The 20,927-nt window shown below is 34.6% G+C and overlaps 1 protein-coding gene across 20 annotated transcripts in view; it reads left to right on the top strand.

Annotated features, from left to right (window-relative positions):
- The window catches only part of PHF21A (PHD finger protein 21A), a 289,223-nt gene that overhangs the window by 190,862 nt on the left and 77,434 nt on the right, over positions 1–20,927 (top strand). The window contains exon 2 of one of the 20 annotated variants that reach the window (XM_077114540.1): positions 2,372–2,545. The exons of the other annotated variants lie outside the window; for them this stretch is intronic. Coding sequence (XP_076970655.1) covers positions 2,543–2,545 — 3 coding nt within the window. The 5' untranslated portion in view covers positions 2,372–2,542. The remainder of the gene's footprint in view (positions 1–2,371; positions 2,546–20,927) is intronic. 20 annotated transcript variants of the gene reach the window in all.

Raw genomic sequence — 20,927 nt, 5'->3', positions numbered from 1 at the left:
CTTATGCAAGCTTCAGCTAGATACTGTAATTGCCATGGTATGCCAAACCCCAACCAACACCATTACTGTTAACCCGAAAGAACACCTAGGGCTCTAAGTGAGACTCTACAAAAGTTTCATGCACCAAGTTTACTTTCCTGAAACTTAAAACCTTCAGAGAGTTCCTAAGACAGATAAATCTTAAAACCCAAAGAGGCCAGTCTTTCCAAGAGTATCAACTCATTCCATCCCTCTTTCCTATATTACCAATATTCCTTTTCAACATGAAAAGTTAGAATGGGCATGCCCCAAAGACCCCTATAGAGGGGTAAAAACTATTATATTTTAGTTTTTAGTAGAAAGAGGAGTTGTAATAAGGAAGATAGAATTTAACAGACAACTATGACTGCTAAATCACTATATTGATGTTTCTTTTGTCTGGTGTTTTGGGGCAGATAGTGTTAAAACCTGAAATTGTGGAATGGTAGTTCACGCCAAACTTTGAAATCTGTTCTATAACTACTTGTTAAAATGTGCTCTGAAAATTATAGCTCCTTTTTTTTCCCTTTTTTGTATATAAGGTATATTTCACAATTAAAAAAACTTTTTAAAAAGTTATGAATTAATGAATCAGAGCTGTAAGAAAAAATTGCGGTGTTGTTTAAATTTCAACATAAATGGAATCCATGCTCTCTACCATAGTATGCAATTTTATATAATGTATTCAGTGTTGAATATTGAACAGCTGTTACAGTGTAACACTTCCACTTCTTAGTACTGACCTGTTAATGCCTACTTTTATTTTCAGTACACTTGATTCCATTGTATTTATTGCTATAGCCTAATTTTCCATTATACCACAATAAAGAATAATCCAACTATTTTATTCTCAAAGCCATCTTAGATTGTATGAAGGACTACAGAATCCCAATCCCTTGGCCCCAGTCTCCTTTTAAAAATAGCTGTTCAAACATTTTCTCTGCTGATTAGATTGCTAAATTATTTTGGAATTTAAAGACTCCCTAAAAAAACTTTGTCTGTTTAACATTGTATTTTTCTTTGTTTATAAGTACCAGGATATTGTCACTGTTGTGCACTATTCTCTTTTACCACTACCCTATGCTGTCTCATCCTTCCTCCTTTCTGCTCTGTGATGGGACTACTATGTTAAACGAAATTCCATTAATACCTAAGTGACTTGTATTATATTATACTCACTAAAATGCAAGAGAAGAATGAAGAATCACTTGCGATTACTCCCAGAGGTTGTTCAAATGAAGCCATATCTACTAACCCTGTTACATCTAGCATAGTTCATATTCAGAAGGAGCACAAAAAGACTTGAAAGTTTACATGTGCTTTAGGCTTATAAAAGGACTATCTCTTTTCTAAAGAAAATGTTGTTTGTATCAAATAATAGTAAAATTATTTAAGAGTTTGTTTCATATGCATATTGCTTGTAAGGCTTGGAAAGATGCAAAAAGAAAAACAGATGTAACCACTCACCATTTTTCATTCATGCAGGTATTTTTAAGCATAGGAAAAATTTTTAATTATTCTGACTTTAGTCAAGGACTGTAGAAAGCTGCAGATTGTGCATTTTTGACTGACATCCTGATAGTGATCAATAATTTTAGTTCACGCTTTTTATTACTGACCTTTTTGTCTTTACTATCGAGAAGAGTTGGAGTGAAACACAGAACTGAATTCTGTTATTGTAGATCTGCAATTGAGCTTATATCTATCCTGATTTTTAAAATATTATTGATTGATATGAAGATTATGACTATTAGGATAAGGATATGGAAGGCTAGGTTTTAGAGCTTGCCATGCTCATCTGTAAGCTTCCTGACAATTAATATTATAATAAAAATTATGGTGAACTGCTCTCTTCAGGGTGAGCCCTGTACTTACCTGTCTTTTCCCAAGCTTCCTCATCCATTCACTTGCCTGGGACAAAGGCTTCTTCTGGAATTTTATGGCCACACATATATTGATTTAGTTAAACCTCTGTTGGTAAGGATGAGCAGGTGAGAAAATTACCAGTTATATAAAGAAAATCAGCAGCTTAAGAGTGGGGAATGAAGCTGAGTAATTAAAACATTTCCCATCTCACCTCTACTGAAACAGCCAATGCAGGAAAACTGGAGAGACCTTTTAAGTTTTTTCAGTAGCATTCTCTGTGAGGTTTGAGAGGATATTATTTTATCAGTAAAACAAAAACAGGCTAGAGTGGGCCATTGTGGCTCGCACGTCGAAGACCTGGGTTCAGTTCCCAATGCCAGCCTATGTAAAAACACACAAAAAAAGGCTATCCCTATTACCCTCTGAATAAAAGTCTTATAGCGGTCAATAAGACCTTCATGATATGTTCTCATTTCCTGCTCTTTAGCTTGCTTACTGTGCTCCAGCGAAACTGGGTTCCCTGCTGTTCCTCAAACCTGTGATGCCTGCTCTCACCTTAGGGCTTTATATTGGCTGGAAAAGTCCAGAAACCAGAAAGCTCTTCCTCAGATAGTCACACAGCTAACTCCTTTACCTCTCTCAAGAACATGGCTGGAACATGGTAGGTAGTCAATAAATAGCTGTTGAAAGAATGAAATATATAGGAGTATTCAAAATTAAATACAAATGAAGGAGCGAATAACAAAATAGACTCTGTAAGAATGTGAATTTATAATGTAGAAGAAACTTAAGGAATTCTATAACATAGCAAAGAGTCAAAGAGATGGGCAATATGAGAGAGAAAATAAGCAAGAGACTCTAAGAGATTTAAATATGTATAATAGCAGTTTCAGAGGGAACGGCACTTATCAAGGAAATTACAGAACAAATTTTTCTGAGCTGAAAAAAATGCTTCCGATCCCCAGATGAAGTTCTTACTGAGACCAGGCAATGTTATTTGAAAACAGAAGGGGAAAAAAGACCTATTCTATTGCTAAAAATTTCGAATTCTTAAGAGAAGATTCCCACAAACTTCTTAAGAATTAACAACAACCAAAAAAAAAAAGAATTTTAAAGGAATAAGAATCATATAAAAATTACATTTTTCATTAACAGCTCTGAATGCTAAAAGATAATAGAGCTTCATAGAATTTTGAAGTTATGGGATCATGACACTAGAACTCTATACTTGAGAAAAAATCATTAAGGTACGAGGGTAAAAGAAAGACATCTTTGGTTGTTCATGGGCTTACGAATACAGTAGTTATAGCTTTTCTGAAAAATTTTGCTTAAGGATGTACTCCAACCAAATGAAGAAGAATTAAAGAATCAAGAAAAGTAAACCAAACCAAAAGCTGATTCTTTGAAAAGATCAAGAAAGTTGACAAACATTTAGCTAGACTGACCAAGGAAATAAAGAGAAAAGACTTACATTACTACAATCAGGAAGGATAGAATGGACGTTACTACTGACCCTGCAAAAATAAAAAGGATAAGGGACTACCATGAACAATCTCATGCCAGAAAATTAGATAGCCTAGATGAAAGGGACGAATTCCTAGAAATACACAAACTATTAAAAGTGACTCAAAAAGTTGAGAGGTCATTCTGGAGGTTATTCTTAATGCAGTATACAGATATCTCTTTTCTGTTGTTGTGTTTTGGAGTAGCTAGAGGGAAGTACCTGAAACTGTGATAGCCTTGATTCTTGAAGATGATTGTATGACTACATAGCTTTTAAGGTGTGGCCATGTGATTGTTAAAACCTTGTGACTTACACGCCCTTTATCCAGTGTACTGATAGATGAGTAAGAAAAAAAGACAAAAAAATAAATACATACTGGGGGGATGGGATGGAGTAATGAAAGTGTTCAAAAATTGATTGTGATGATGAATGCACAGCTATATGATGATACTGTGCTCCACTGATTATAGAATTTGGATGATATATGGTATGTGAATATATAATATATATCAATAAAATTACATAAAAACTGACTCAAAGAAATAGAAAATCTGAATAGACATGACAAGTATAGAGATGGAGTTAATAATCAGAACACTTTCTGAACTCTGTTCTACTCCATTTGTCTGTTTTTCTTATCCTTGTGCAATACCACATTGAATGCTATAGTTTTATAAGTCTTGGTGTTCAGAGTTAAATCCTCCAATTTTATTTTCTTCAAGATAGTCCTTGCTATTGTTGACTCGTTGCATTTCTATATAAATTTTAGGGTCAACTTATATCAATTATATAAGAAAACCCCTCTGAATTTTCATTCTCTAGTTGCTTTTTTGCTAGGCTATTGACTTTGTACCATCTTTCTGAATTCATATATTTTAATAGTTTATTTTGTGCATTCTTTAGAGCACATTTTGCATATGTTCTCATATTAAGTGGAAATAATGAAAGTTTTATATTTTTTATAATTCTTATGCTTTTTTCCTTCCTTTATTGCACTGGCTCAGTGGTGATTGTCTCACTCTTGGTCTCAGGAAAAAAAGCATTCCTTATTTCACCACTGGGTATGACATTTATCATAGTTTTTTTTGTTTGTTTTTTGTTTTTTGCATGGACAGGCTCCTGAAATCGAACCCTAGGTCTCCAGCATGACAGGCAAGAACTCTACCTGCTGAGCCACCTTGGCCCACCCTGCCATAGATTTTTATAGATACCTTTTGTTAGATTAAGAAGTTCATAGTTTGGAATTCTGTGTAATCAGTAAAAATGATGTTGCTAAAAATATGCAACGATAGATAATTTTTCATGATAACTGAAAAGTAGTTAATAAAACAGTGAGTATAAAACCATTCTGATTTTATCTGTGAAGCAGGATAATCACCTGGAATGGTAATTGATGTTCTTTTCTTTTACCCATGGCTGTCTGTCTTTGCATGAGCAGTTCCCACCCTACCCCTATAATTACCCAAGGTCAGAGGAGAGGGAGGAGCTGTGAGAAAAGGACCAAATAACATTAACATTAATTTACAGTTATAAGTTAAAAAGTTCCATCACAATATGTTCTAGTTTGCTAACTGCCGGAATGCAATATACCAGAAACGGAATGGCTTTTAAAAGGGAGAATTTAATGAATTGCTAGTTTACAGTTCTAAGGCCAAGAAAATGTCCCAATTAAAGCAAGTGTATAGAAATGTCCAATTTAAGGCATCCAGGGAAAGATACCTTGGTTCAAGAAGGCCGATGAAGTTCAGGGTCTCTCTCTCAAGTGAGAAGGCACATGGCAGACACAGTCAGGGCTTCTCTCTTGGCTGGAGGGCACATGGTGAACACGGTATCATCTGCTAGCTTTCTCTCCGGTTTCATGAAGCTCCCCGGGAGGTGTCTTCCTTCTTCATCTCCAAAGGTCACTGGCTGGTGGACTCTCTGCTTCGTGGTGCTACAGCATTCTCTGCTCTCTCTGAATCTCTCATTCTCCAAAATGTTTCCTCTTTTATAGGACTTCAGAAACTAATCAAGACCCACTCAAATGGGTGGAGACATGTCATCCCCTAATCCAGTTTAACAACCATTCTTAACTAAATCACATCAGCTAGGGAGATGATCTCATTACAGTTTCAAACATACAGTATTGAATAGAGATTATTCTACCTTTACGAAATGGGATTTATATTAAAACATGGCTTTCTTAGAGGGCATATATCCTTTCAAACCAGCACACAACATATCCAGAAAAATGACTAAAATGTACACGCCAACAATTCTAAGTATGAATGAGAGTGTGGAACAACAGGAATTTTCATATATTGCTGGTAAAAGTTTACATTGGTACAACTACTTTGGAAAAGTATGTGCCAACATCTAATAAGGATAAAGCTAAATGTAAGCATCCCGTTTCCTAGCAACTGTACTCTTAAGTCTATATCCAGTAAAAATGTGCACTATGAGCACCTAAAGTTATACAGGAATGTTCATAAGAACATTATTCATGATAGTCAAAGACCATTTGTCCATCAACAGTAGAATGAATAATCAAATATTTATATTTTCATATAATGGAATACTGTATAGCAACAAAAAAGAAGAGACTACTACTACGTACAAAAACATAGATGGATCTCACAGATATGTTGAGTGAACAAAAGACACAGAAATATAAAAACTAGGATCCTGTTTATACAAAATTCAAAAACAGGCAATATACCTATGATGATAGAAATTCCAATATTGTTGCTTTGGGAATTTAATGAGTAGGAAGAAATGCAAGAAGGTTTGTGGGCTGTGGTGGTATTCTTTGTCTTGATTTTTGCTTACAAAAAAAAATGTGGTCACTACTGAAAAATCCATCAAGCTGTAAACATTTACTTGTGTACTTTAATATACATATAGTATATATCAATTAAAAGTTAAAAAAAAACAGTGAAACCAACAAATACTGTTTGTAGATTCAGCACAGTTATTAAAGGAATATAAAAAGTCCCTTATAAAATATTACTAACAATTTGGGGCCAAAATTAAGAGTTATGAATGGTTTTTAACTTTGTACATGCAACTTTCATATAATACATTTGAGAATGAAAAGAACAGTATTTCCTAACAGGTGAAATTGATATTGGTTAGCCTAATTCAGAATTTCACCTGCCACCTGGTGAAGGAACATTTTGAGCCTATCGCATGGTCTTTCTGCCATTGCCTATGCCAGTGTTTCTGAAACTTGATGACTTTTACACTGTGCACAATACGAACCAAAAGTATGTTTCATGAAGCCATATTTAAACTATTTTTCTCTTCTGTTTTATTTTTTAAAAATCCTGGTTACAATCTCTAACTTAATTTCACAACCCATTAACACTTTGAAAAACTCTGGTACATTGGTGGTTTGTGCAATTATTCGAGTATTTTAATGCATTTTTTAATTAAGTAGAAAACAGGAAATTAGAAAGTAGAAGTGTAAGAGTATAAATTTTGGTCATGTGAGAGCAGAATATTGACATGAGTTAATTTTAGGCACCTAGTAGGGCCCTGATATTAAAATCTGACAAAGTTTAGTACATTAAAACTGTGATTCCCTTTTACTTATGAATATAGTTCCAAAATTCCTGAATTAAAGTTTGCTAAATCAAAATGTGGCAATATCATAAAGCAGGGATGACAAAATATGGCCCACAGGCTACCTCTGACCTGCTGACTGCTTTTTTGTCCTGCAAGCTAAGAATGGTTTTACATTTTAACATAGTTGAAAAAAAAAAGAATGAAATCTTGTGACCCGTAAAAGAGATATGAAATTCAAATAAAGTTTGATTGAAACACAGCCATACTCATTCATTAGGTATGGTCTGTAAACAATGGCAGAGATGAGTAGTTGCATTATAGACCGTATAACTTGTAAAGCCTAAAATATTTATTTTTTGTCCCTTTACAGAAAAAATTTGCTGACCCAGTTAGTAAAAGAAGCATAATACATCCGTGACCAAATAGAGTTTAATCCAAACATTAAGGTTGTTTAACATTAGGAAATCTGTGAATACAATTAATTCATCAGTGGAGTAAGAGGAAAAACCAATGATCTTCTGAAATACAGCAAAAATAAATTTGAAAAAGAAATTGTTTTGAATAAAAATTCAAGATTGATAAGGAATAGAAAGAAACTTCATCATAAAAAATATTTATGTCGGTAATGACGAGGAAACATGACACTTGAATTGTTTGAGCTAGTCAAGACTACCCCCATCACTCCTCCTCATCAGCACTGTTTTGGATATTCTAGCTAGTGCATTAACCTGGGAAAAGGAATGAAAAACAGTACTGGAGCAGTAGATGTGTATTATTGTTACTTGCAGATCATATGATAGTATACTTAGAGAAATCAGGAAAATGAATATTATTACAACGAATGACAGTAAGGTGGCCAAATGCAAGGCAAAATCAGAACCAAGAGCTTTCCTTATGAGTAACCTGTGAGAAAATAGTAATGGAGAAAAATTGTCCCAGTGACAAAATTAAGAAGTATATTAAAAGCTAGAAATAATCTTACTAAGAAATGTATAATACCTTTACTTAGGAACATAAAAGGACTTGAATAAATGAAAATCTGTACCTTCTTTCTGGATGGGAAGGTTCAGTGTTGTAAAGAAGTTAATTCTCCTGAAATCTCTACATTTAATATAATTCCATTCAAAATCCCAATGAATATTTTAAGTAAGTTCATAGATTGGTTATAAAGTTCACTTGAATATAGTCAAGGAAACTTTGAAAAAGAATGAAGGGAAATGCTTCATTTCTGGCCCAGATCTGTAACTGAGCTACCTACTGAACAACTTCACTTGACTGTCCCACTAGCTCCTCAAACTCAGTGTGTTCCAAATGGATTTGTTGTCTTCTCTCCAACATGTTTCCCATGATGCTCTTTATGGCTGTAAATTTTACCACGGCCTACTATAGTAAGTCTGAAACCTTGAAAGATCTCCTTGACTCTGAAAGCCACCCTTGTTTCTTCCCTTTCACTAATCAAAATTTAGTCATCAGGTCTTGTCAGTCTTGTCAATCTTCCTCTTAAATATCTCTTAAAACTTTCTACTTCTTTGCATTATCATTCTTTTAGCCTATGCCACCATCATCTCTTGCCTGAATTATTAAAATAGACTCTTTGTTGATTGCTTTGCTCTAAATCTCTTTCCCTTCCAATTTCTGTAGCTGGGGTGAATCCCAAAAATGCAAATTGGAATCATGGCTTAATACCTCTCAATATCCACCTTGCCCTTAGGACCAAGTCCAAAATCCAAACCAGACTTTTAGAAACTTGTATGATATGCACCTCCTTTCTTCAACCTCTCTTCATTCCATTCTCATTCTCTCACAACAAACTCCAGCCATTTTTGAAATTCTCTCACTAACTGAATGGATCCTGATCTTTCTGTGCCTTTGAACTTAACATTTTCCCTTCCGAGGCACTGTTCTCCCTGCCTTGGTGAACTCATATGTATCCTTCAAGTCTCATAGTAGAAACTACTTCTTGCTGGAGGGCTGTCCTGACCTTTAGATTATTTAAGTCCAAATGTTAAATGTTTATCTAGTGAACCCTATTTCCTTTAAGTTAATATTGATTATATTTTATCCTAGTTACCCATTTATCTTTCCTTATGTTAAAGTCCATGAAAGTCAGGACTTCATCTCTTTATTCAAGGGGATAGTCTCTCTCTGTGCCTAGTACAATGTAGGTACTCAATTAATATGTGTTGTGAATGAATGAATTATCAGAATCAAAACATACTAGAAAAGGAGAAGCTAAGCCTACTTATAATTATGCCTAAGAGTCACCCCCAGAGAACCCCTTGCTGCTCAGGTGTGGCCTAAGGTATCAATCATAGAAAGGAAAGGATGGGTGAACAAACTAGGCTTCAGGAATGTAGGAAGCAGTGACTCTGCAGTTCCCATAGGCTAGACAGCTGCCAAGATACTCTGAGAGCTTATGTTCTCAGCTTCATTTTTTCCTGCCATAGACTGACTCTTTCTAGTACAGCTTCCAGTCACTTCCAGACTCAAAACTTTGCTACCTTTTGAAGAAAAGTGCTCTCCAAGCTTATCTTAAGGTTGAAAATCCCCAAGGCAGTATTTTGATTTGTATGTCAGGGGTAATGTGCCCACCATCACCATCTAAGGTGTAAAGCAATTATTATGTGAGGGATACAGGGTGCTGTGAGCTCCTGTACAGATTATATGTTGGTTTCCGTGGGTGCATATGTGTGTGTGTTCTGTGTACACACACACCGTGAGGACGGAGTGGTTGTGAGAAGTCCTTTCCAAAAGGCGGTGGGTAGCATAGCCATTGCCTCTAAGGGGCCTGGGATGAGCTGCACAGTCACCCCAATTTTTGCTTACTCTTAGCTCTATTTCACTTCATACTAAAAAAATAAATTGTAAGAGATTAGGGATTTAACTATAAAACGAAAAGTTATAAAAATAGTAGAAGAAAGCAAGAATACACTTAAAAAAAATCTTGGCATGTGGAAGATGTTCTTTAGCATGATAAGAACAGAAATTGTACACAACATAAGGTAAAAAGAAAAACACCTTCTGTAACACCAAAAACAAAATTTAAAGAATATTGATAAAAATTTAAGAAAATTATTTTCAACACATATCTGACAAAGGGTTATTAATCTTACATATAAAGTATTCTTACAAATCTCTAAGAAAAGAATGGGCATCTCAAAAGAAATGTTTAATAGGCAATTCACAAAAGAAGTAAAAATGCTAGTAAACACATATCTGACAAAGGGTTATTAATCTTACGTATAAAGTATTCTTACAAATCTCTAAGAAAAGAATGGGCATCTCAAAAGAAATGTTTAATAGGCAATTCACAAAAGAAGTAAAAATGCTAGTAACTATCAGAGATGGAAACATCAATGGGCAGTAAATGTATGAGAGATGATCAACCTTATTAGTAGTCAAATGCAATTTAAGGTCACAGTAGGTTACCATTTTACATTTCACAGACTGGCAAAAATTAAAATACTCAATAACTATTTGCAAGGATAGAGCAGCAAAAAAACCTTGTACACTGCTGAATGGGATGTACAAGTGTTTAACCATTTTGGAAAACAATTTTGTACTTTCAGCAAATTTTAACAAACATGACCTGCCAATTCTACTTGTAGATCTGCACTCTAGAACAACACTGTCCAAAAGAAATTTAATATGAGCCAAATAAATAGGTCATTTAAAATTTTCTTGTAGCAGCATTACAAATAAACGGTGAAATATTATCATTTCAACATACAATCAATATAATAAATGATTAATGAGATGTTTTACATTCAGTTTTTTTCATGCTAAGTCTTTGAAATCTGGTATTTTTATTCTATATTTGTAACACAACTCAATTTAGAGTAGCCACATTTCTAGTGCTCAGTAGTCATAAAGGGCCAGTGGCTATTGTATTGGACAGTGTAGCTCTCGAAGCACTCTTCCATAGTGCCAAGGAGTTGTAGGAGAATGTTCATAGCAGCCTAGTTAGTCACAGGAAATGGAAGCTAGCCAAATGTCCTTTGATAGGCTAGTAAATTATGGTATATTCCCACAGTTGAATCCTATGTCACAGTGGGCAAAACTAACTATATAGTTCATTTTTTATTATGGATTCATTCATTATGCATGAATTTCATAATGGGCAAATTATGGAATACATAAACTTTTTAAAAAATACATAGCTTATGGACAATTACATAAGTGGTAAAATTTATAAAGAAAAAGAAGGGCATGATTAGAAAGTTCAGAATAGTAATTTGCTTCTTGGGCAGAAGGAGAAGGATGTGAATAAAAAGGGGCACATGGGGCTTCAAAAAATACTGATAATAGCCTGTTTCTTAGGAATATACACATACACAAACATACACTTTTACACACTAATACTTTTTGTATGAATCATTAGCCACATTAAAATCATTAATGGCCAGGAAATATGAAGAGATGCTTAATTTCACTTATCAAAGAATTGTAAATTAAAACAATAGTCAACTACTTTTTGCTTATTAAACTGATAAAAATTAAAAAGTGTCAGTTCCATGACTTGCAAGGGATGGATAAACAGGTAGTTGTACTTAGACTGTTGATTATAGTATGCAGCCTCTCTGGAGAGCAGTTTTGAAATAGGAATCCAAATTTTAAATTGGCCTACCCCTTTTTTCTTTAAAAAAAAACATTTTTTTTGAGAAATCTTCACACACTTAAGGTCCAATCCAAAGTATGCAATCAGTGGCTCACAATACCATCATATAGTTGTGTATTATCACATGATCATTTTTAGAACATTTGTATCATTCCAGAAAAAGAAATAAAAAGAAAAAACAAAAAAGTTCATATCCCACACCACTTACCCCTCCCTCTTACCACTAGTATTTCAATCTACCCCCAATTTTTTTTCTCCTTTATCCCCCCCATTACTTATTTTTTATCCTTATTTGTATACTCATCTGTCCATGGATAAAAGGAGCATCAGACACAAGATTTTCACAGTCATACAGTCACGGTGTAACCTTCTAGCCATTCCAATGCACCATGAACTAAAAAAGGATATCTGTATAATGCATAAGAATAATCTCCAGGATAACCTCTTGACTCTCAGCTGACGTGGTCATTGAACTCACTGCCCTTCCCTCTCTACGTGGGACATGACTCCCAGGGGTGTAAACCTCCCTGACAACGTGGAGTAGCCATGTTTCTTGAAGGTGATTCTATAATGATATAACTTTTGCAGTGTGACTGTGTGATTGTGACAACTTTGTGTCTGATGCTCCTTTTATCTGTGGTGTGGACAGATGAGTAACAAATATGGATAAGAAATAAATAATAGGGGGAACAAAGGTTAAAATAAATTGAGTAGATTGAAATACTAGTAATAAATGAGAGGGAGGGGTAAGGGGTATGGCATGTATAAGTTTTTTATTTGTATTTATTTTACTGGAGAGATGCAAATGTTCAAAAAAATGATCATGGTGATGAATACACAACTGTGTGATGGTATTGTGAGCCTTTGATTGTAACCATGTCAAGAATGTTTGTATGTTTGTTGTTTACAATAAAAATATAAAAAAATAAAACAAAAAAAGAAAGGTCACATCTGAGCAGCAAAAGAGGTTCTCTGAGGGTGACTCTTAGGCATAATTATAAGTAGGCTTAGTTTCTCCTTTGCAAAAATAAATTTCAGCCTATTTCATTGGTTCCCCACTTCTTGCAAGAATATTAAGAATTCCCCACATGGGGAATTTAATGTTTCCTATCTCCCCAGTCCCCCAAGGGAAATTTGCAAATACTTTTTTATTCTCTGCCCAAATTATTCTGGGGTGTATTGGGGCATCACACTAACCTGCACAAACCGACAAGATTTCACTCCCTATTCAAGATTCTATTTAATTATGGTGTTCGAATAAACTGACCATTCAAGTTAAATTAGATAGTGATCTACCCAAAATATAAATTTTGCACCAAATAAACATGTCTCCCCTTGGTCTCACATGGAAGTTAAAGTTTTTAAAATACGGGCCACATCATCCTTTACCCTGTATACTGATTTACCTTAGTCCTACACAGATCAACTTCATTCATATCTGTGATTGAAGTCCGATCAGTTTTCCAACTTTTTAAACAGTTGCTATAGGGACAATGCTGACTTTTATAACTTCAGTGTGCTAACTCTGAGTGAGTCTCAGGTTTCACATAAATACCTGAAGTTTCAAGGAATGACCAGGTTATACACAAATAGTTCAGTATCTCAGAATTTAGAAGTAACAGTTATAACTCTTGAATATATGTGACTGCTGTAACACCTGAATATATGTAACTGCTGTAAGAGCTTACAATCTAGGACCTTTACAGTAGGACCCAGCCTGATAACCCATGCTCTCAACTTCAGTTCTCTGAGTTTGTGTTAGTCCACATGAGCAAAGTATGATAATATTTGTCTTTTTGTTTCTGACATTTCCTTCAACACACTGTCCTCAAGGTTCATTCATCTAGTTGCATGCCTCACAACTTCATTCCTTCTTGTAGCTTGCTCAGTAGTCCACTGTATGTAAACACCATAGTTCCCCCCGCCATTCCTCAGTCGTTGTACCCTTAGAGCACCTCCAACCATTGTGAATTGCAAACACTGTAAATTGGTGTACCTTAACTCAAAATTTCCTAAGAATTTGTTTTTAGGAAAGATTCATAGAAGTGAATACATATATTTACAAGGATGTTCGTGACAGTTTTTTTATAATAGTGGAAAATTGAAAACAACATAAATATTCATTGTGAAGGTCTGGTTACCTGAAGTATGGCCTAAGTGTAGTTAAGTAAAGGAAGAAGAGATGATATATATATATTGACATGGAAAAATAGCTCACGTCATATTACTTAAAAAAAATAGAGGGCAGAACAATATACATTATATGATCCCATATTATATAAAATTAGAAAAATATCAGAGAGAATAAATCGAACAGCAGTGCTTTTAAGTTATCTCATGGGTTGAAGGATGATTATATAATATTTTAATTTTTTAAAGAAATTTTAAATGAAATTATATTACTTTTATAGACAGGAAAATATAACAGATTTTCCCTTTTTTTCTTATGAGATTGGCATCGTTTTTTTGTGTAGCAGGGGTGATTCTAAGGGTACTGAATTTTCTTTGTACTTATCCAAATTAAACTATGATCCCTTCCCTCTTGAGAAATTTATAGAGATTAAGGCAATTTTCTTTTTAAAACAGCTCTTAAGATTTGGGCTTTGATTGTAATTTAAGCTACAAGTTAATAGAGCTATAGTTTTCATTTGGGTATGAAAAAGGGAAAAAACAAGGTGTGCATTTGGAAAAAAGTGGGTAACATGTGACCCAATCCAGGACCTTGGACCTGATAATGCTTAATCAAGTATTTATGTCTCACGTCATTTCCATAGCTTCTGTATGAGTATAACTCCTGAATGCTTAAGGATAATTCCAGCTTTTGAGAATATTGGAAAAACTAAGATTATTGCATTCTTTCCAGACACTGTTGTGCTTTTCATACAAAATCGGAGGAAAAGAATCCCAGTCAAACCCTGTTGATTTGACCTGCCTCAGAGCTCCTGGTCTAAAGGGGAAAGTATCTGCTAAGTAAATAATTAAAAATATGAACTGACTTATACACATTTATTACAGAATTTTAGAGGGCAGAATGAACTTGTGAGGTGTGCATGAACAATTAGGTTAAATGTTGCCAGACCTTTACCTTCATGGGTTCTGTGAATTGTGAGTTTGTTTCCAGGCTTCAGCTCCCATCGTCCTTCTCCTCCCCCTGTCTTTGAGCAGAGGGTTTCCGTGACTACCAGGGCCCTTTCCAACTGTAATAGTCTATGATCCCTTCCTGATGTTTTTAGCCAAGGAAGTGACATAATCAGTCTGAGCTATGCTTTCTTGAAATTAATCTGACAGCACTGAATGGAAAGGAAGAAACAGATGGCATTGGGAGTACAGTAGGAATTGTATTACTGCTGTTTAGGGGTGAGGCACTAACTATTTCTGACACAGGTAAGGGGCAAGAGGAATGGGGAGGAGAAGTTGGAGTGAACAATGTTACAAAATAAGAATCAACAGGATTAACAATGGATTGAAACTTGGCCGTAGGGAGAAAGAAACAGTGAGAGATGATTCCGAGACTTTGAGTTTGGGAGGCTAAAAATGTATGGAACAAGAATGCTTCTTCACTAAGTACTCCTTTGTGCATGAGCTTCCTGTATGTCTTCACACTTTGATACAGTCTCTGCTTCTTATGGTCCTGCCTTGTTTGCTGTTTAAAACATTTATTTACTCGTGAGCAAATCTGGATAGATGATACTATTCCAAAAATCATTATTTTCTCTGATCAGTTTTCCCCACCCCCAAAAGAACACAGCTGTTGATCTTGGGAACACACTCACACACGTGCTCACAAAATGTGGTTTAGAAGTTCTGAAGATTGTTGATTAAAAATAAATTAAGTAAGAATGGTTGAAAGAAAGCATAAAATTTACTTGAACACAAAGATCATGTTTAGTGAAGATTGGTTTTATAATGTTTATGATGCAGTTGTTTCTTTCAAAGATGTTTTAAAAATATGTTTTTGGGTTAAAAATCCTTTTCAGTTTTGTGTTCAAGATTGTTTAAAACTTCACATTTAGTAACATTCAAAGTGTTAATGTTTTTCAGGCTGAAAACAGTAGTTTCCTCATTGTCGGTTTTTAACATTAGTCTTAAAATCAGATTTTAGTCCTTACTGGTTTAAAGAAGAGTCTTATGGTCATAATGTTAGACAAATGTTGAAAACCTGTACAAGTCATATGATTAGAATAAAAGATCATGTAGTGTCCTCTTATTATGAAAACAGCATACTTCATTGGAGCAAGAGAGTTATAGAGGGAAAAAAATGTTTCAGGTTGTTTGACACCCACTTAAAGAAATCAGAGAGTAGAAACCAAAAATGTAGCTAATGTAGCTTGGTCATATTCTCTGGATGGCTCTTTTCAGAGTTTGGAATTCTAAACCTGCAGTAGCTTTTAATGTATTAGCAAGATGCTGTCCAGACAGAGTCAGCAGTTTGCTCTGTTGTTTGGTGTTGATTCTTTGTCCAAAGGCTGTGATGACTAACAGCCTGCTGCATTAGCTGTGTGTGTCGGGGCTTTCTTCTTACAGAGGGTAGTACATTACATTTTAGTTGTGAGGGTAAATTTTGGTAAGAAGGATAATTATCGAATCAAGTTACAAACAACAACTAAGAATAAGTCTTTTTTTAACATTTTCATAAATAATGAGTATTTTAACTGCTCCCAATTTAGAGATTCCCATTTTTATTTTTTTCTATGCCTTTGTTGTTATTTCTGCTGTGTAAGTGCAGGAAAGGTGAGGTGGGATAAAGTTGAAATACTTATAAATAAAAGCACTGCACTCAAGATTTGTTTTTAATCCAGATGCAGTACTAGAAATGACATGGAATTTACTGCCATTCTTTTAGGTTATATTTAAGAGCATATAATTTTAGCAGTGAAGAATTTTTTGAATCAGAACTGTAAGATAGAAACAGTCTGTGTTCAGAGCAGTTGCTTAGTTGGCCTCTTAATTAGGATATGTTATTATTTGGGGAACCTATTCTATGAGGAAAATTCAACTCAAGTAATTGTTAGACTTTGTGAAAGTCAATAACCAGTGAAAGAGCATTTCACAACATTAAGTGTAAAAAAAAGGACCAAAGATGTGGGAGAAGAAGTCATTGACTCCCAGTTTTAATAAACCCTTTTTGTCCCCAAGGTTTAGTCTATCATGACAGGTACCACTCTTTTGCACATTACATTTTTTTTTGAAAAGGCAAAGGCCAGATTAATAACCCATGATCTTATCAGCTTTAGAATTTTGGCTCAGTTTGGAAATATAAATTAAAAGTATGTCTAACAGTCTGTAGTCATCTGTATTCATTATAATCCCAATAAAATACATTTAAGCAAATGAAAAATTAAAAACACCCTAAAAAGGTATAAGGCTAAGTGTAAAGAATTATTTAATTTATGGACTTTAAAGTGAGCATTACAACTGAACTAGCAAGCCTTAGAATAACAAGACGGAAAAACCATTTTCTTTAAAAATGCAATAGATAGTATGATAATTATTCTGATTATAAAAACAATACTTTTGTTGCAAAACATTCAGTAATACAGCAAAACAAAGCTTACCACCCAACTGTTAATATTTTGATGTTCAATAGGTATTCTTTTAGAAATGAATGTGAAATTGTTCAAAAAGAACCAGGACTTTCCAGTTTAAAGTTCAGGAACATGTACTTGAAATAATTTTGCATTCTGACAGCAAATTAACTTTTTGGAAAGTTGAAGTTTGGGGGATAATTAAAAATACATTGTGACTTAAGGGCAGGGTAACTTTTCACATCAATTTTTTTGTCTTTTCCATTCACACCCTTCAAAAACATTTGTCCCCAGAGACTTCCATCTCAAATATTTAGAGAATTAGCTACCAGCCTGTTAAATAATTCTGTAGTTATGTGATCCTGTTTGTATTACTAGGCTGAAGTGAAATGAATTCTTTAATGGCAAAAAAAAGAAAGTGGTAGTTAAGACTGGCTTTCCATGAGCATGATATAAACTTGGATAGGGAGCTCCGTTACTGTGATGGCCACGCAGCAATTTTTTATGTACTTACTTATACCTCAAATAAAGAAAGTAAAATATTGGCCAGTTTGTTTACTGAGTATCTTCCAAACATGAATTATGTGCTGGAAATAAGATAAAGATAAAATAAGAATCATTGTTTAAACAGGGTCTCCTGAATACTGATTTCTGGGAAGGTAGCTTTTCCATATGAGAAAATGGTTCTCAGTCCTCCTGTGATGGAAGGTGAATAGGGAAAGTCTTTAGCATTTGGGTGTTTTAAGGATCGTAACCAGTACATTTAGTTGATTGGTTTGCTTCATTCTTGAAAGAGTTATATGCATTTAGACTTAATCAGATTGCATTGTATTTTGTGTTTCTTTGTGCAGGTGTCTGCATTCAGGTGTCTGTAGTACTGTTTTCCATGCCCAAAAGGACAGGGTGCTCAGTTCCCTTTATAAAGGCAATTTCTTGTTTGACTGCGATTGAGTACAGAATTATCATACTGAGGGCTTAATTTATCACAGAAAATGCTGGAGTGCAAACCTGTTAAGCCCCTTATACATGTATAAATAAGATAAACAATGGCAGATTACCAAGGAATATTGTTTGATGTGAATAATATGAAAAACAAATTTCCTTGGCCTGTGCATATTGTACCTGTTAGCATAGAGAAAACTTGTAGAAATCAGTGCATCATCTTTGAAATATAATAAAATAAGGGAGAAAAAGCAGAGTGATGTGAGACAGCTGCTGCTTGGATTGGAGCCTATTTATAATCTGGGGAGCTCATAGTTAGATTGCTGTGCTATGTGGTGTGCTCTCAAACATCAGAGAGGAATGATGATTTGCGTGCCTATGTGTGGATGTGATCCTTCTTTCAGACTTTTCATTCTTTCAGAAAAGGATTCCTTTTCCTACGTAGAAATGGAGCATGCTAGCAGAAGCAAATATTCTGAGTTCCAAAGACTCAGTAGTCTCTCCACAGGACCACTGGGCATTTTTCAGCATTGGAGGAAGATCTTTGGCGAACCAGGCATTTAAAGATGTCATCCCTTCTCAGTATTCTTCAGGAGGCTGCCTCTGCTGAGTGAGTGAGTCATGTGGGACAGAATGTCGCATTCCAGTACCTTTTGGCTATCTGTGCACGTTAGACAATAACGATTGCCAAGCCAGCGTGTCTCAGGTTTTTTAATTACGGATTTAAATGCCCACAGGAGCTCTGCTCATATGTTAATTCCACTGTTTGACTTTAAACGTTTTTTTTTTTCTTTTTCTAATTCAGATTATAAAAGGGAGTCAAGCATTCAATATGGAGACAGTTTACCACATAAACTTGTTGAAGGGGCTATCCGGATAAAAGAGATAGTTACGGATTTTCCACATTTTTATGCTGAGAACAGAAAAGAGTCTCCTCAGTACCCTCCTTAGGTTTGTTTTAAAAGATCAAAAAAGAAGTGCATTAATAAAAATAACTTCGACACCTGTTTTTACAGAGAATTGTAAAGCATTGGAATGGCATTCTTAAGTCTCACATATTGTCAGCTCTCACGTTCTGTGTGCATGGTATTTATGTCATAGACTGGATGCAGTTGAGTTTCCACATAAGGCAGTTTACCCTGAAGCATATTTGACTACAAAAATGCCTCCTATGCCACTGAGGTTGGGTGTTCAGAGCACTCTAATGGAATTTTAACTTTCAAATGCAATCAAAACATAATTAAATAAGTATATATATCCTAATAAAGACGGATGATTTAAAAGCCAAATATAACAGAATTTTAGATATTCTAGTATTTTGCTTTATCCCTAGCCTAGGTCCCTCACATAATCTTGAATAATTAGAGAAAGTTGACTTCCTCTGATGTGCCATCAGAAAAATAGAGAAAATAACATGCATTTAAATAACTTGTGCGGCATGATCTGGGATTTTCTTTTGCTTCAAAGACATTGGAGAAATCTGAGGAAGTTCTGTAGATAACAGTATTTTATCAATGTTAATTTCCTTATTTTTCCCCCAATATATTATGATGAAAAATTTCAAATATACAAAAAACTGGGAAGAATTTTACTATGAATGCCTGAGCCATTGTAAGCCTATCACATATACTTGTTTTATCAGATGTTTGTCCCTGAATCCATCTTATTTTTTTATGAAAATTTCCTGATTTTAGACACTGCTGTGTTTATTTGAGAGAATGTTCTTGATTTTGGAAAAGACATGCTGAAGAAATAAAGGAATATCGTGCCTGAAACTCATTCTCAGATAGTTCAGGGGAAAAAAAACTTGTGTGTGGTTGTGTGTGTATGTATGTGTGTGTGTGTCTGTGTGTAGAGAGAGAGAGAAAGAGGGGAATAAAACAAATGTGATAAAGAATTGACATTTGGAGAATCTGGGTAAAGGGTATAAGGAATATCTCTGTCCTTTATACAACTTTTGTGTAAGTCTGAAATAATGTCAAAATGAAAGTTTAAAGGCAAAATAATAAATTGAGATTGTAGGGAGAAGGCAGTTAATCAAATTAGAATGTTCTCAGGACATCAAGAGAATTCTCGAGTAAAAAAAATTTTTTTTTTAGAATTATAAAGAATTAGGATTTTATTATTATCTTATCATAAAGAGGACATCATTGCTGACAATCTATTATCATGGAAGGTCCAGACTTAATGCTAAAACAGAAAGAAGAGGGATATCTGGTTCAGCAGCAAAAATATTTACCTCCTACTGGTTACATCTGTGTGAAGGAGACACGGTACATTGGGCAAAGAGCAAACTAGTCTATATGAGACATGAGAAAACTCTACCCCTCTATTAGAAGATGGAGAAAAACTTTTTTTAATGAAACTTTATACATATGTCTGAGATAAAATTCTTCCCCTTCTATATACCCACGGCAATGATACCTATTTGGGAGGAAGCTTCTGTGGGTAGGCACTACATTCTCACTCTCACAGAGTGACTAGAGCACTATCACATCGCTGATGAATAGAATCTAATAATGACAAGAATAAGAACGAAGAATGGAATAGCACAATACTCATCTTGAACAGCCTCCTGTGAGGAATTATTTATTGGAAGTGATGTTCAATAATAAGGGGTGATGACTTTATAGACTAGTTTAGAGATAGGGAGTTTTTGTAGTAGAGAATAGGGAAATTAAAGTATCTTCTGAACTAGAGTTCAGTCTTAGAGAAGTCCTCAAGACTTAACACAAGTAAAGGAAGTATAGAGGAAAAAATAGAAGAGAACCTAAACTAGATGGCCACAAAAGGGGGAACTTAATATTAGAAAAACAAAAAGAAGGCAAGCATTTTTTTACTGGAAGAAAAGTGACATTGTATATAATAACATGTGGAAAGCTATGGAATGCATTTTTTTATGGAAGAG

This window comes from Tamandua tetradactyla, chromosome 8, assembly GCF_023851605.1.
Source record: "Tamandua tetradactyla isolate mTamTet1 chromosome 8, mTamTet1.pri, whole genome shotgun sequence".
Classification (NCBI taxonomy): Eukaryota; Metazoa; Chordata; class Mammalia; order Pilosa; family Myrmecophagidae; genus Tamandua; species Tamandua tetradactyla.
Note: the sequence above shows the minus strand (reverse complement) of the source record. Positions and strands in the feature narration are given on the sequence as shown.